We start from the raw sequence: 16609 nt of genomic DNA, 5'->3' as shown, positions 1-16609 counted from the left end.
CATCGGGCCCATCATATATGTTATGTAATCTTGGCCGTTGATCTTATTTCTCATGCTAAGTAGATCGATCACCCATAAAGTGATACAAATTACACAGATCAGATGATCCTGACTGCCCGATCAATTCACTTTTGCATCTTGCTATGGAATACATTGCTCTTTTAGCCCTTCATTTGAAGGTAGATGCCATCGACTGAATAATTCGGATTACTCAATAGCTGTGATTTCATACTTCTAAAAATTCACAGCAGGGCCCACCATAAAGGTGGTTGAATCATAACACTGCACACATGTATGGTGGGCCCCGTGGTAAATGAACCATGGTTAGAGAATAATTTCCATCTGACAATCCTAAGTCCCAACCACAGACAGATAGGGAAAAGGGATGTCTAACTGCCATTGCCATTGCAACTGTTAAATGCGCAATTCCAGATGTCAATTCCCTATTTTTATCATGGCTATGTTAATAACACTACTAAAAAAAACCCATCCACGTTCTCTTCTTGTTTGAAGGACCTCCATCACCACCTTAATTACTTCAAACAACGCAAGAAGATTGGAAAAAATGGCAGCAATATCTCTCTCCATCTTCTTCTTATCAGCCATAGGTTGTGCCCTGATAGGATGGGTGGATGCCGCAGATCATATTGTGGGAGGAAGCACTGGGTGGACCATCCAATCAAACGCCACCTTCTACGAAGAATGGGCCCGCCTGAGGAATTTTGTAGTAGGAGATAAATTGGGTATGTTTGAGATCCAATACTTACAAAACTGAAAATCCGAATTCTAATTTCCACTGTTTGGATTGTAAGAAAAAAAAATTTCGCTCAAGAAAAATTATTCTTGCCACAATATATAGGGAAATAGTATGATTATGGCTAATTTATAGGGATATCATCCTAAATTGAAGCTCCCTCTGAGTAAAAATTGAATAGGGTTGGCCCAAGTTATACTTTTTCATTTGAATAAAATAGGTAAATTTGGAAATATTTTTCCGTTCCAAGCAGGATGCAAGGCTTTGTTTCTATCGAAAATAACTTGAACAAGCATGATTCAAGTTGTATTCAGAGAAACCTGCAATTACTGATGATGTCTCTCTAAATAGTCCATATCCATCTCCATACCATTTTCTTCTAAATTGTGGGAAGAGAAAATTCAAGGAAAAAAATTTTCTATCAGAAAAGTTACCGCAATCCTGAGAGATTTTAAAAATAAACAGGGACCCGTTTGGATGCCGAGAAGATTTTGATTTTGATTTCTCATATTTGCAGCCCTTTTTGCATTGTAATTTGGATCCGGATCAAATTGTCGGATTTCCAATTTAGGAACTGACAGTGAAAAAAATCAGATTTCCAAATATGCTGCGGAAATAAATAATTGGAAATCCACAGATCTGGCAGTTTCCTTCACCCGCTTTGCTCCTCAACCTCTCCCCTCCAGTAGAAAGTACCCCCTTCCCTTTCTGTCTCCCTCAACATGAGCTGCCGGATCTATTCATTTTGTATTCACAACTTGTTAGAATATGTGGGATCCAACGGTTGGATTGGGATAAGATCTTGCTGTTGGATCATCTTGGAGGTGGATTGGGTAAGTTGGCTAAATGAAGCAACTAGATAAATTAGGCAATTGATAGAATAGGCAAGCAAGAGAGATTAGAAAGTAGAATTGATTAGGTAGATTTGATTAGGATTCTGTCCCTCCATAACTATCTTGATTTCATTCTATATTTGTCATGTAAGTGCTATATATAAGCACCATCAATGCTCTTTGTAACTCATCCAAAAGTTTAGTGAAATCTCCTAAATTTATCATGGTATCAGAGCGGTCGACCCGAGCGACCTGCTGATCACAACATCCGTGAGTGCGTCCTCCAGCGGACGGCCGATCTAGCCGTCTGCCGGGCATTGCACCCATCATCAACACCTCTATCAGTTGCGCCAATCCTACCTCTTCTTCCTTACATTTTCTTTCCCTACTCTTTGGTTGCAGTCTCTACCTTAGTTTTTCGTTCATTTTGTTTTCGTTGATCTGCCATTCTCCATCTCCATAATTGCACACGTTCTTTTGGTATTTTAAAATCCAGTCTTTTGATTCATGCACCCTTGATTTCATTTTCTATATTTTCCCTAGTATTTTTAATGCACTCATTCTCTTTCAAGACCTCATATTTGATATAAGCACTGTTTTTCACGCATTGTCCCGATACTTGTTATCTGAGTTGCTTGTTGTTGTTTTTTTCTTCTCCATCCCTTTTTTTTTGTCCTATGTCAGTTGAGGTACCTCTTTGAGGTGCGTGCCTGAAATTAATTACTCAGTTCAGTTGAGGGGCCTCCATTATTTGAAGTTCGTGCCTGAGAGAGTCAAAATTCCATGAGGATCAGTACTTACTGACCCATGATTTCTCGCCCATTGTGGCCCATTCTTGCCCATCGTTGCTCATTCTTGCCTATTCCGGCATTGGTCTATTTTGACCAATTAATTGCCCATGCCGGCATTGGTCCATAGTGACCAATTTTTACTCGTCCATCAAGACTTGAGTATCATCTAGTCCCATCGAGGCTATGATGTATTGGCTTTTTAGCCCTCTTTGTGGCACATCAACAAGCGACATCTTCTTCGACAACCATCATCAATCTTCATCATATGATCTTCGTCATCAACTTTTGAAAGTGTGCATCAAATTGGTTGATTTTGATTACATTTGTAATTTGAGGAATTCTATTGTATTGGGGAACTTTTTTTTAATGTTGTCAAACGTATATCAATTTTCAATCCATATATGTTTGAGGGGGCATGTTAGAATATGTGGGATCCAACGGTTGGATTGGGATAAGATCTCGCCGTTGGATCATCTTGGAGCTGGATTGGGTAAGTTGGATAAATGAAGCAACTAGATAAATTAGGCAATGGATAGAAGAGGCAAGCAAGAGAGATTAGAAAGTAGAATTGATTAGGTAAATTTGATTAGGATTCTTTCCCTCCATAACTATCTTGATTTCATTCTATATTTGTCATGTAAGTGCTCTATATAAGCACCATCAATGCTCTTTGTAACTTATCCAAAAGTTTAGTGAAATCTCCTAAATTTATCAAAACTCAATTCCAAATCCAAATACAAAATATGAGGTATCCAAACGGGTCCAGAAGAATTTTTAATTGGAATCGGTGAAAATTAGATTTAAAATTTTAAAATCGATTGACAGATTGAATGGTATTTCAAAATACAGACATCGGTTAGAAACCAAACAAATCCAAATTATATTTAATTATAATATTTTAATTAAAAAATTATGCTAATCGGATGATCATAAATGTTCGATCAAAACTCGACAGTCCAAAGCTATATATAGGAGATACTCTAATAATGATAATCTGATTTTTGAGTTATATTGTTAACTAATCGACTCATTTCCATGGGACAAACTTGGTTATTCTTAAGGAGCCCAGTCTATAAGCATTTGAGATTGGTAGTGCAAACCAAATCTTGGGATCACGTACGTAGTGTTTGTAATTTTTCAGTCTTTACGATATCTGCCATCCCTTGTTTTCATAATCAGCCTCCTCTCTTTGTTATAGAAGTGAAAGTCTAATTAGGTGTTAAAGGTTCTTATAAAGAAAACAATAAGGAGACAAGCTTGTTTAGGATTATCCTACACAAACGAAATGAGTGGCATGCTCATTATTATGCCATTGTTCATCATTAGTAGATTAGCGTAGATTATCAAAACATATTGATTTTTTGATCTTGAAAGTTCTCTAACGACAGAATTACAGTTTTTTTGTTCACTACGGGTGTCCACAATGTGGTAGAAGTGACTGAGAGTGACTTCGATGCTTGCACTCAGAAAGCGGTAATTGAATCACATTACAGCGGCCCTGCAACTATAAGGCTTTCTTCGCCGGGGAACAATTACTTCTACTGTGCGGTTGGAAAGCACTGCGTCACAGGTCAGAAACTTGTCGTCGCTGTTGCGACCGATGACTCTAGCACCACTTCCAAACTGACGAATTACAGCTCTTCCGGAGGAGGGTCTTCTCCTGGCAATCTGATTCCGGCCAGCGCTTTATTATCTCTATTACTTTGGTTGTTCATGTGGTGAGAGCGGGCTCCAATGTACCCGTGTAGTTTGTTTGTCAAAATGTAGGCAATGGGAAGGCCGCCCAAGTTGTGATGCATTGAAATGTAGCGTTCTTTTATTTTTCTCTTTTTTCGAATTGATTTAGTGAAATTACATTTGATAGAGAAGAAGTTTAGTAGGGCTTTTAGCCTTGGCGCAATGGTAAGGTTGCTCCATTGTGATCTCGTGGAAATTTCGAAATTTCAAAATTTTAGGCAAAATTTTGAATAAAATATATTTTTTTTAATCTTTTACAGAATTTCACCCAAAAATTTGGCAAAAAAAAGCTATTTCGTCAGCCTTTACCGAATTTTGGCTGAAATTTCCGTTTTGGCTACCCTGAAATTACAACCGAAACCGAAATTTAAAACCTTGGTTGCAAGTCCTCGCAACCCGCGAGATTGATGGGTATAATAAGCCTACTTACCTACCAAAAAACAAAAATAATATCCTGCTGGGTTTGTTCACAATGAGGATAGCAAGCCCGGGATTATGTTCACGTCGACCTTTGTTCTTCAATAAAATTACCACCAAATAAAGTCGGTGAATAGCGAACATAATAATTTCAACATATCTTAGCAGAATGAATACCTAAGGATACTGAAATCGTCCGATTGAGAAGATCTTTGAAGCAAGGCCTATCTATAATCAATCTACTACGGGGGCCTAAAAAATGAACGGTTTGGATTACTGAACAGGTGGCCCCCATCCGCCTTACTTTTCCCGCCTTACTTTTCTTAGAAAAAAGAAAATGTCTCGACAGAATGCTTGTAACGGAACGTCTGATCCTTGGGAGTTAATGTCGCAACACAATCAGGGTCACCAAAATCCGTAACGGTGGGAATCTCGAAAGTGAACCCTTTAACCCCTCCGTAACACTCGTTCCCTCGAAAGCCTCTTCCCTCTCCTTTTTCTCTCTGAAATCACCAAACCCTAGCTCTGCAATTCAAAGGAGAAAAAAAAAAAAAACCTAACCCTAAAAACCCTAACTATATTGTCCCCATGAAATGGGATGTGGACATGGAAGAGATCGAAGCGGTACTAGAGAAGATCTGGGATCTGCACGACAAGCTGAGCGATGCAATCCACACCATATCGAGAACTCATTTCCTCAATTCAATCAAAACCCTAAAAAAATCTTCATCTGAAGAACTCTTCTTTTCTCGTCAAGACAAGAAAAAGCCTCTCCGTAATGAATCTGCTGGGGATAATGAAGATGAACACAACGGGGGTTTTGTTTTCGTTAAAGAAATGCTTAGGGTTGATGATGGTGCTGCCATGGCTGAGGCCAGGAGCCTCAACGCTATCCGTACCGCTCTCGAAAACCTCGAAGATCAGCTCGAATTCTTCCATGTAAGACATTTGATTTTTGAAATTTCTTATGCACTTGCGAATTATTAGGTTTTTTGTTTTGTATCGACTCTTCTAATTGTAATTCCTCAAGATTAGGGATTCTGTTTTCGTTTAGGAATATGTGAATGAAATTTTATAGCTGCAATTTATATGGTTGATTCATGAAGATACTTTGGTAGAAGTTAGGGTTCTGTTTCTCTTTCTCTTTGTCCACATGCGATTTAAGGTTTCTGTTGAGGTAAATTGCGAATTATGATGTTTAAAGCTCTTTAAATGCTTAAATTGTTGGTAATCTAAGCGAGTGTTACGTGCTTATCTCGCCCAATTTGGCTGAAATAAATTAGTTGAGATATTTCTTATTTTTAGATTTACTTTCCAGTTGTTTAGTTTGGTTAGGAGTCTTAGAGATAAGGATGATCTAGATTAGAGCTTTTCTTTAAATAACCTGTACGTAGCCTTCTTTAAGAAATGAAGAAAATTGTTTGAGAAAGTGTGTTTTTGTGCACAGTAAGGAGGACGACCCTTCCCTCGAAGTGGGTCAAGAGGCTAAACTTCCCTCTGAGAAGATCAAAATCCGTTATGAACCGATTTAGGTTCGTAACAGCGAGTAAAGATATTATGTATGATTTTCATGTGAAAAGTTAGCTAAATATTTTGGCTTACCCCATCGAAATCCCCCAAATGCCACCCTAAGTTTTTTTATTTTAGAGAAGAAGAAAAAAAAAACTCATAGCAGTAGTACTTTGAGTAGTATTCCTACAGTAGCCGTAAGAGGAATCTGTTATCTGGAGTACTACTTGATTGATATGACTAGAAATTGTACAAGCTGCTGTCAACATTGGCCTAGAACCTCTAGTGCCTTGGAGATGCATATAAATACTCCCACCACTCCTTTTTATCGATCTTGTTCTCTGGTAACCAAGCCCCTTCAACTTTTCCTCCACCTTCAAGGCCAATTATTAGCATCCATCCACATTCCAAATCCATTGCGCCATGAGTTTATCTTGGATCAAGACATGTCTCTCACAAGGCATCCCATCCATCTGGCTATTCATGGCTTCCATTTGCCTCATCGTAGCTTAAAACCATCATATGTAGTATATGTGTGGTTGTTCATCTGAAGGCATGCTTGGTTGTACCCACCAAAATCATAATTTTTCATTGCCATGGTTATCGACAAAAACCCTAGAAAGGGTCTTGCTTTGATAACCAGTCCAAAAAAAAGGGAGTTGCTCTGATACAGGACATTAAATAGCCTCCAACCTGAATGGAAAAAATAAATTTAAACTAGATGCAATGAAGCAATAAAAATAGCTTTTTCTGAATGTCAAAATTGAAAGAAAAGGCACAGATTGATTTGACCAAGGAAAACTATCAGAAGCTTGCAATCTTACTACACCCACTACGCTTTCTCTCTAGTTTCAACCTCATAAAAAAACACAATTCTCAGGCATGTTGAAAAGAATTCCCACTGGTAACTATCTGTACTTGTCTCTATTTTCTTTCTTAGTAAGTAAATTTTTATTTTGTGCATGAGGGTGAGTTGAACCTTATCCAACTCCAAGAAATCTACCAACTCATACAAATCTGTAGGATAGGATTTTATTTTAGGGTGTGCCAAAATCATAGGAAATTTCAAATTTGTGAACTCATGCAAATCTGCAGGATAAACTTTTCATTTAAGCAAAGTTCCAACTCATACAGATCTCTATATGCTTATAACATCTGAGCAGCACACTTTAAGTGCTATTTTATCCCCTTTGTAATCTATTTAGGAGTTGATGTTGTGACAATGGGACATCCCTGGGTCTCCCTATTTGGTCTTGGGGCTGTATAAAGTTATAGCCTTGAACAAGATACATCATTTGCATTGTTTCATGTCCGGTCATGCATTTCAGATTTTGTATGGTTGAGGTGGATGAGGCCCAACCATATCAATGACATCATTTGCATTGTTTCATGTCCGGTCATGCATTTCAGATTTTGTATGGTTGAGGTGGATGAGGCCCAACCATATCGATGCCGATAAAACTCATTATCTGCTAGTTAGGTCCAAAGGGTCTCCTCATCTGTTCATAATATGATTAAATTATTGGCTTTTCTATTAATTTTTTCATCAGCTGAAAAAATTACCCAAAGACCTCCCCAAGTTGTTTATTCAACTTTAGTCTCTTTTATTCCTTTCTTGATTTTTTCTTGATTTTTTTCTTTTATTCCTTTCTTTTTTGGCGTTTGAGTAGTTTATATTTTCTTGGAGATAGTTTGTTGATTACCTTGTTTAAATTTCCTCTGCGTGAAACAGAAAACTATTACAAATTATTTTTTGCCAATTCTCATTGGGGCTGACAGAATCATTTTTGGTTGGATTATGGCATGATTTAGCCAATTTTTTTCATTTTATCCTTTTATGTAATTTTCATTTGCTGAAATTTCTAATGTTTTTATCCAAGGACTTTGGTTCTAATGTTTTTGAGTGGCTATTACTTTTGACTATTATTCTTACTTATATTGTTATTTTCCTATTATTATTTTGAAGCAAATAATGGGTGAAAATATGATTTAATCCCAGATTTTAATTCCACGAGTCTTTTAAAAAAGATGTGAAAATTTATGCTGGAATTTCTGGTTTTTTCTCCCCTGTTTGGTTACAGCCTTACAGGATTAGTTGGGTAGTCTAAATGGAGAGTCATGTTTATGGCTTGAGACAAGATCAGTGATGACTTGGCATAGATCAATAGACAGTTCACATTTATCCATTTCAAAAAAAAAAAAAAAATTCCATTTCAAAAAAAGACAGTTCACATTTAACTATATGTTTTTAACTATCACATGAATATGTTTTTTCATGTTATGATGTTCTGCTTCTCCCAAAGCATTTTATGCATTTTGCAAGAGAAAGTGAGGTATTTGACAAAGGATTGAATCTCCCATGCATTTCATGTATTATTGGTCAGATTATTATGTGTTGCTTAAGAATAGTTTCTCCTGCCTCTTCTCTTTGCCATGCCAAATTGATAGGAAACTGCGGGTATATAGCATTTTCCTTTATTCCGACTGCGGGGCTCACATCAGATCGATGTTTTAACGTTGCAAATGAAATATATGAGTCATACACACACTAAATGCAATAACCAATCCAGTTTCTTTTATTCTCTACAGTTCAATTTTTTTTATCAGGGTATGATAACGTAAAAGTCATGTTTCTTTGGTGTCTGCATAGTATGTGGTTAGAGCCTATCTTGTTTGGCACATGCTTTGAGTCAAGTTAATGTTCTATTGTTCTATACAGACTGTACAATCACAACAGCGGGCAGAAAGAGATGCTGCAATAGCGCGGTTAGAGCAAAGTCGCATTGTTCTTGCAATGAGATTGGCTGATCACCACGGTAAGAAGTACAAAGTCATTGAAGAAGCCCTAGCTTTTGTGGGAGACGTGCAGGATGCCAGCCGTTTTGTTGCACCCGAGAATTTGTTTGAAATACACAGAAGTCACTCTGCTGAGAACATGGAAGATCATGAACCAAAAAAGTCAAATTTTTTCATCCAGGTGTTGATATCTAGTTTTAACTTTGCTAAGAAATCCCTTAAAATGGAGCGAATGGGTGGCGTGATAGGGAATGCTGCTTTTATTGCTGTTGGCATGATTGCTTTATTGCAGCTTCATCAAGTAGCCTTCAAGAGTGATTTTGTTCTAGATGTTCCACAAACTCAAGAGGGTTCTTGTTACAAGAAGAGGAATGAGAAGATTATTAATCAGTTGGATGGTTCTTCTCAGAGTTCCCGTGTGAAGCATTTAGATGTGTTGTCAGCAAGGGGCTAAGGTGAAAATTGTAAACACGACTACCTGGCGAATTTCACATGTACATGTTTTGCCATTACTAGCTAATACAGCATTGTTGTTGTAATGCATATGCATGAATCCTCTACTTGTAATTTTTTTTTACCACGGAATCTTTTTGGTCTTCAGCTTAGACTTAGAGTAGCATGATTCAATGTCATTCTGCAGGCTTCGTTTTTTTGTTTTTTTTTTGCTCTTTTGAAGTGTAGTTCTGTATTCCGCAAGTTCAAACTTACACCAGATTAGTTTGCTTGTGTGTGTGTACTTTTTATCTGATTTTTGAAGGCCTGTTACCTTTTGCAAAAAGACACTCTTACAAAGCCTTGTGATTCACCTTTATTTGGCCAATGAAAAGTCTTATATCTAAGCAGTTACATTCATTTTATGTTGCATATTAAACATTTCTTAAAAGTTGTTGGTTATTCTGGGTCCGGTATTTCATTGACATGATTGATTTTTGGGCGATGATTTTTTCACCCCCCCCCCCCCTCTTGTAGCACGCATTCGTCCCCCCTTTAACGTGATTTGATGTCAAAAAGCGTTAGAGTTGCCCACTGTTCATGTTAAAAGGGTGGCTAATGAGTACTGGTGGGGGGAGGATCATCTCCCTTGATTTTTTTCATGCTGACATTGTTGTTTATTATGTATGAGCATGTTCACATTGCTCATTTTAAAGTTGTATTTATAGCACATTTTATGTGTTTATATCTTCTTTTTTTAAATGAATAAAAGAAAAGATTGTGTTCATATCTTTCTTATACGTGCACTATCTCATGCAGCCACTCAATGTGGTGCATACATTCCCCCTAAAGTGCCCCTTGGTTGATACATATGCTTACATGATTCTCTATAACTTGTTTTAGAAATCTCTAATGTTTCTTCTAGTATTATCCTTAGCATGAAGCAAAAGTGCCTCTTCCAATAGTCATCAGTGATTAACAATGGGTGCATATCCCTCAAAAGGTTGGAAATTCCTAGGTCGGCACTGTTGATAAAAAAAGCTTTTCCAAATGTTATTTTAGAAGTGGAGTGTTCCAGAAGCAAGGGATGGTCTGCTCCAATGAAAGTATGAATGGATATTTGCATTTTGACATGGTAAGGACTCTGCGTACACTATTTTGTTTCAATCGTTATTTTCTGTATCATGCTTTTTGTTAATTTTTCTATCTAGGAATTTAGGGAGCTTTAATGAAGCACCACTATGTTGACTTCTTTCAAGCTTATGTGCAGTTGTGCACTATATTCTTATTTTATTATTTTATGTATTTTTGTCATCAGTATGACTATTATTTGGACGTTCAGGTTATCAGTTGTAAATCAAACTTATTTTCAGATGGCTTGACAGGTTAACTTATTCAATCTGAAATTTTTCGTAGTTGATCAGTTCAAGAACTCAGTTCATTGCTAAACACTGTTCGGTACAAAAAGGTTAAGTGGTTAACCACAAATATATACAGATTACATGCATGAATGCAGACACAGGCATACTTGTACACATCCATATACACATGCAGACTTAATCACATACCTATGGGCATGCGTGTACGAGAGTCAGAGCTGCATTTGTACATGAAGACATGTATGTTAGAAATTACACAAAGATATCCGTGGTCTTGTGGTGTATATGCTATTAATGTCAATTCTGTAATTAGTCTTATGATGTCATGTATAAATACTTGTATCACAGTTTTCACTAATCATCTTAACACAATCAAACCCTGTGAATTGGTGGCTTACCCGTAGTTCACTTCCTCTTTTACTCTTTCACTTGGTTATTTATGAATTCACTCAGGTTTTTACATGGTATCAGAGCCCAGGTGATCAAGATCTGAAGCAAATCTTCATTCAATCCAATAGAGGTAATTCGACCACGTCTCCATATCCTAGCTCCTATTGTTTCTTCTTTTCCAGTCCAAAATATTGGTTCTCCCTATCTTTCTTGTCCCACTTTTTAAACCAAGATTTCTACTCATGTCACATTCCTCAAATTTAATTTTCTATTACCCCCTTCACCTATTTTGAAACCCTAATAAAATACCTGTTTTCTTTCATCTTAAAACCTAGCCTACACTCCATTCAAAGCCCTAGCTGCTGCCTGATTTCTTTCAATTCACCTTTTCTTTCTTTGAATGATTTCTTTCAATTCACCTTATCCCTCAAAAACTCCATCTCCTCTATTCTATTTTTGTAAACCCTATCCCCATCTTCATCCTATTCGAAAAAAGCCATATCCCACCCTTTGACGATCTTTCCATTCTTTCCTTCTCAATTATTCAATATCTCTTCCTCTTGGGAACTTTGGGCAGCACTTCATGATTCATATTCGCAGCAGTCTACCATCCAAGTTAGGACGTGACTTCCAAATTTTTGCTAGGAAAGCCTATCCATCCATATAGGTGTTTCTGAACAAAATTAAATGTTTGTTCGACCAATTTTCAGCCATTAAGAAGCCCTTAGATGAGCAAAGATAAAGAATGCTAACACACTTGCTGTTTTGGGAAATGATTATGTATATCATGTATGTATGTATGTATGTTCGTGGAGCCATAGGTGCATTCCTGAATCTGTAGTCATCCTGTCACCAATCGGATCTGAAGAAATTGTGAATTAATTGCTAAATCCTCTCCTTCAAGATAGATCTGTAAGTAGACTGTACACTTCTTCATTTCCTTTCATTTCTGAGGTAAATGGTATTATGCTGAATGGATGTGGTAAGGAAAGTTGCAATTGTCTGATTCCCAGTAATGGCTTGAGAGGAGCCATTAGATCTGAATTTCTGCTATAGTTTTGGGCATGCTCATGGATTTTCCCACTAAACGTGAGTTCCATAGTTAAATATGTGAGCTAATCATCACAAGACCTCTACAAAACAGATCCTTATGGTCACAATTTCAACATTCGGTTCCTTCTCATTTTCAAATTGGAATTGAGGATCCTGATCAGAGTAGTATACACCCTAAATTTTAGTGCAAGCTTTATTCTCTGAAAGCTTTTGAACTCAAAAAATTGAAGCTCTTGGTCTTTCAATTGGTGAAAGACTTCTGTGTCTTTGATCCTGACATGAAGTCGGTTTTTAGCTGGATGAATTCATGAGCAAATATTGTCATTTGAGTAAAAGGTTTTAAGGTTCGTTGAGCCTACAATTTTCCTATAAACTGTTTGTTGAAAGCCTTGTGGTAGGCATTTAAAAATCAGCATGCAACATTTTTAAGGACTGTTGACCGTGGATTATTCAGTAGATGCATAATAACGAAGAGCGACCGTAGTGGTGTGTTGGATTACTGTACAACCAAAGGGCCTCATATCCCAAAGAAATAACAGCCCTTCAATCAGTTGGTTAAGCTAATTGAGGCAAAGAGGTTTTGAGTTTGGTAGAGTTAATGAAAATAATGGCTGAACCCAATGTTTTAAGCTTCCTCAATCAGTTAACAGCAGGTTGCATATAAAAATAACAGTGACATCAATTGCTTAGCCGACACTAGTTTCTGGTCTAGTTTATCGGGCTTTCTGATGTGTTGTGTGAAGAACATGTGAAGAACATTCTTTACTCACAACAATTTGAGATGTTGGACGCTCGACGAAGCCTTTTTAGTCATCCAATCACAACTGAGTTGGCCCTTTTCAGTGTACTCCCAGCCAATAGCTATTTGAGAAGCACAATTGCATCACTTGGGTGCAAGGTTCTAAATTTCGTTCCGTCAACACCGAAACCAAAATCCCCGAAACTTACCAAATTTCGGTTGAAATTTCAGTCGAAATTTCGATATATGAAAAATCCGTAGTTTCGATTATTTCGGCTGAAATTTCGGTTTCGGTGAATCCTGAAATTACAGCTGAAACCGAAATTTAAAACCTTGCTTGGGTGACAGATCTTTGCTTCCACAACCTCGATTGTCGCTTCCCAATCTAACCCTGCATCACCCATGGACAAAAGATAACTTTGATCAAACAATTCTAATAATCTAGTCATGAATTTTACTTTTTATCTTGAATGTGATTTACTGATCGTAATTGTATTGTTCGTACTTTCCAGTCACTCTTTTTTTTGGCAAAGGGCGACCTCAGATGGAGGCCCCATCATTTGATAATTGATCTAGGATGTTCTCGTGTCCAATAAAACCAGGGTGCACCCAAGGTTCAAGTGTCAGTTTCTGTATGCGTTTCGATTGTGAAGGAAATGGAATTATGTCGGTTTCAGATAGAAATTTCAGTGGAAGCTGATACTGACACACCTTGTTTTTCTTTTTCTGTTTTTTTAAAATACATTCCTATTATTTAAGCTCCTTCATTGGCTTGTCACGACCAACGAAGAAAAGAATTTAGAATTAGGAGATTGGGGGTGAATTACCAAAGCTGGGTGTTTTGTAGACTTCAATTATTCAACTAGTACCCGCAGTGTTTCAAAATGGGGATGTGGATCAAAACACGGCCAAAGCAAATGTGGTCCTGTTGATGCGATCTTAATTTGAGAGTCAGAGGAGTTTTGATCGTCTTTGTAAGGGCAAAACAGGGACTACAAGAACGCCACCAAAGTAAAAGGGAGACTCGGGGGTGTCCACGATGATGCAGGGGAGTTTTGAAACTATGATTACCAGTGAAACTCATATAAAAATGAGCTTGAGAGTTGTCTTTTCTTCGAAGTATATAAGTTGGTTTTTGTCTTGCAGCCCTACACTACAATAAGACCTGGAATAATCACCCTTGTTTTAATCTTGACAACATAATTTAATTTTAAACTTATGTGTACTTCTTGAAGTCTTGTTGGTAATGGTAACAAGTAATAAGATAAGTGAAAGGCAAAGGAAGTGCTGGCAATACTAAAACAAGGGGCGTGGATACTAGTTTGTTAGAACCTTGTAAACTAGAAGGGGCTTCTTGATGTTTGACCTTAGAAGAGAGGACCGGATGCTCCAGCTACTTTCAGTCCAAAAATACATGAGAAATCTAGATAATTATCGATTTCCTAAGCTTCAAACTAACCTTTAACTACACCAATCCAATACAGATACTAGTGTTGAAGCTTAAATCTAGAGAGAGATATTATCCAATCCAAATCCATCTTCAACAAATCCCAGATATGACCTCATATCTAGAAAAAAAAATGCAAAATTGATCAAAACACCATCCATTGTCTGAAACTCTGCACGAATTTCTCACTACATCCAATTCAAATATAGATGCAGAACCAGAAAAACATCGAGGCAAACCAATACGTAGACCAATTAAGGCACCAATGGATTGTTTGGTATGTCTTGGAGATAAGCTATGATTTGTGGACACGGACACGAGTGTTGCGCCTCGACATGGACACAAGGTGTCGGACGCAGTAAACTCCTAAAATTTAGAAACGGGGACACCCTAAAAAAACTATCTTACATGGAAACCCTAAAAAACTAGAAATAGTGTCACACACACATACATACATATAAAGTTGCTAACACTTATAGCAGTACATCTAAAGGTGTCTAAAGGAGTGTTGACACGTGTGTTGACAATAAATTCAAAGTGTTGACCAAATCATAGGAGATAACCTGTTTTCCAAACTGTGGAATTCGAAAGGGAACGATCTTTCGGTCCAAGACAAATTCTTGGTATCATTTATTCCACTCTTATATGCAATTGTCTAGTCTGGTAGAACTGAATAAGAGAAACCATGCTTACACTTGTCACTGTCCCACCAGCTTTCTGCAAATTCCACGGATATAATAGAAGTCAAGAGGCAGGAGTTGAGAAAAACTTTTATTCCCATTATCTTTTTCTTTGTCTGAATATTTTGCACGGTACGATCAACCTTCTCCGGAAAATGATCATTTGGATCTGATTGAAGATGTTGGAATATAAGCATCTCCTGAATCAACTCCTGTGCTTTTACTGAGTGTTCATTTTTTTTTTCTTCACGAGGAATAACTGTCTTTCGTTCAGTTGCACAAGAACTGCATTCTGTTCTGCTTGTGACATTGACTGTAATCTCTGCACATAGTAAGCAGATACTCAATATTGATAAAAGTAAACATCAATTTTTCTACATAAGGATTAGTTCGGGAGTGCAACCAAATCGAATATTGGATGCATTTTGAGAGTTAAATTGCAATCTAAATTTTCATAGATTGAAACTACACACAAAATGTACCCCAGATCCTCTTTGATTGTATACACCCAAATTAGCCATAAATGTATGTGCAATATTACTGACACTCACCTGCTTACTCAAAAAATTAAACAGCAAACAGCATGCAGTTTTTTTTTTTTTGCACGGAGACTAGAAACAACATGCATTTCTCTGCTGTTTTTTGTTTGTTGTAATTGGTCGCCCCCAGAAGGGAATTTTTGTTAATTGTTTGTTTAATACAGCCACAAGATCAGGGCTACATTATCCAATTCCCCTTTGAGATTGTCATCACATCTTAATCGTAATTCACTTTACTTTCAGATTAAACATCTAAATTGCCTCAAACCCAGTATTAAACAAGAGAGGAAGCAAGTAAAGAGAGGAGATTGATACTTTTTGGTTTTTGGTAGGTAAGCGGGATCGAACCTTCGACCTAAAGATTTAGAAACAATCAACCATTGAGCTACAGGTCCAACCCCAACCATTGAGCTACAGGCTCCTCCCGAGGAGATTGATACTTGCATGAACAGAAAAAAGCAACATAATTCTGTGGATTGCTTCACCTCAACTATGGTGTTTTTCATAGGGAATGTTTGCCAGACATGAAAAAAATATTCCATGGCATATTAGTACGGCCAGTTGTGAGAGATTGGTGGAGAGGAAGAGACTTGAGTGCGTGGGAGTGAGAGGAGCATGAAAGGCCCCTAAAAAACCAATTTGAGGTAACGATTTTTTTTTTTTTTTTTTTTCCAATGTTTCGTAGGGATTTCTTATTCTATCTCCATGCCCTCTCACTAGTGCCGTCTCAAGTCTCTCTCTTCCTCCCTCATCTCAGCTAATCTTTTACAATTGGGCTGTCAGATATTCCATGGAATATTTTTTCATGGTTGCCAAACATGCCTGTAGTGACTAAACTGTAGTGCTATTACTTATCTATTTCAATAATAATTAAACTAAGTGATGTTTTTTTTTTTTTTGGCCGACCCCAACTAGTTTGGGACAAAGGCTTTGTTGAGTTAAGTTGAGTTGATTTTTTTTTTCTTTGGATGCATGCCCGTAGTGCCTGTACTGATACTTGCATGAACCGAACGCATGTCTTCACTGCTGATGGTATTTGACTCAAAACTTCTTGTATTTGTTATGCTTCTGAAAATACTTGAAAACCGCCAAAATGCTAAGTCAGGTTTATGT

General features: G+C 37.3%; 2 protein-coding genes across 2 annotated transcripts; both read left to right on the top strand.

Annotated features, from left to right (window-relative positions):
- The first annotated feature begins 517 nt into the window (after positions 1 to 517).
- LOC143859993 (mavicyanin-like) lies at positions 518 to 4214 on the top strand. The gene is made up of 2 exons (XM_077370493.1): positions 518 to 743; positions 3775 to 4214. Exons 1-2 carry the CDS (start codon positions 566 to 568, stop codon positions 4098 to 4100), a joined length of 504 nt encoding a protein of 167 aa, XP_077226608.1. The 5' UTR covers positions 518 to 565; the 3' UTR covers positions 4101 to 4214.
- A 607-nt stretch (positions 4215 to 4821) lies between these two features.
- Positions 4822 to 9617, top strand: LOC143860838 (plastid division protein PDV1-like). The gene is made up of 2 exons (XM_077371667.1): positions 4822 to 5471; positions 8761 to 9617. The coding sequence occupies exons 1-2, from the start codon at positions 5121 to 5123 to the stop codon at positions 9289 to 9291; spliced, it is 882 nt and encodes a 293-aa protein (XP_077227782.1). The 5' UTR covers positions 4822 to 5120; the 3' UTR covers positions 9292 to 9617.
- The last annotated feature ends 6992 nt before the right edge of the window (positions 9618 to 16609 follow it).

The sequence above is a fragment of the Tasmannia lanceolata genome, unplaced genomic scaffold, assembly GCF_043159265.1.
Source record: "Tasmannia lanceolata isolate RefF3 unplaced genomic scaffold, GAP_Taslan_0.1 ptg000037l, whole genome shotgun sequence".
In the NCBI taxonomy this organism is placed as follows: domain Eukaryota; kingdom Viridiplantae; phylum Streptophyta; class Magnoliopsida; order Canellales; family Winteraceae; genus Tasmannia; species Tasmannia lanceolata.
Note: the sequence above shows the minus strand (reverse complement) of the source record. Positions and strands in the feature narration are given on the sequence as shown.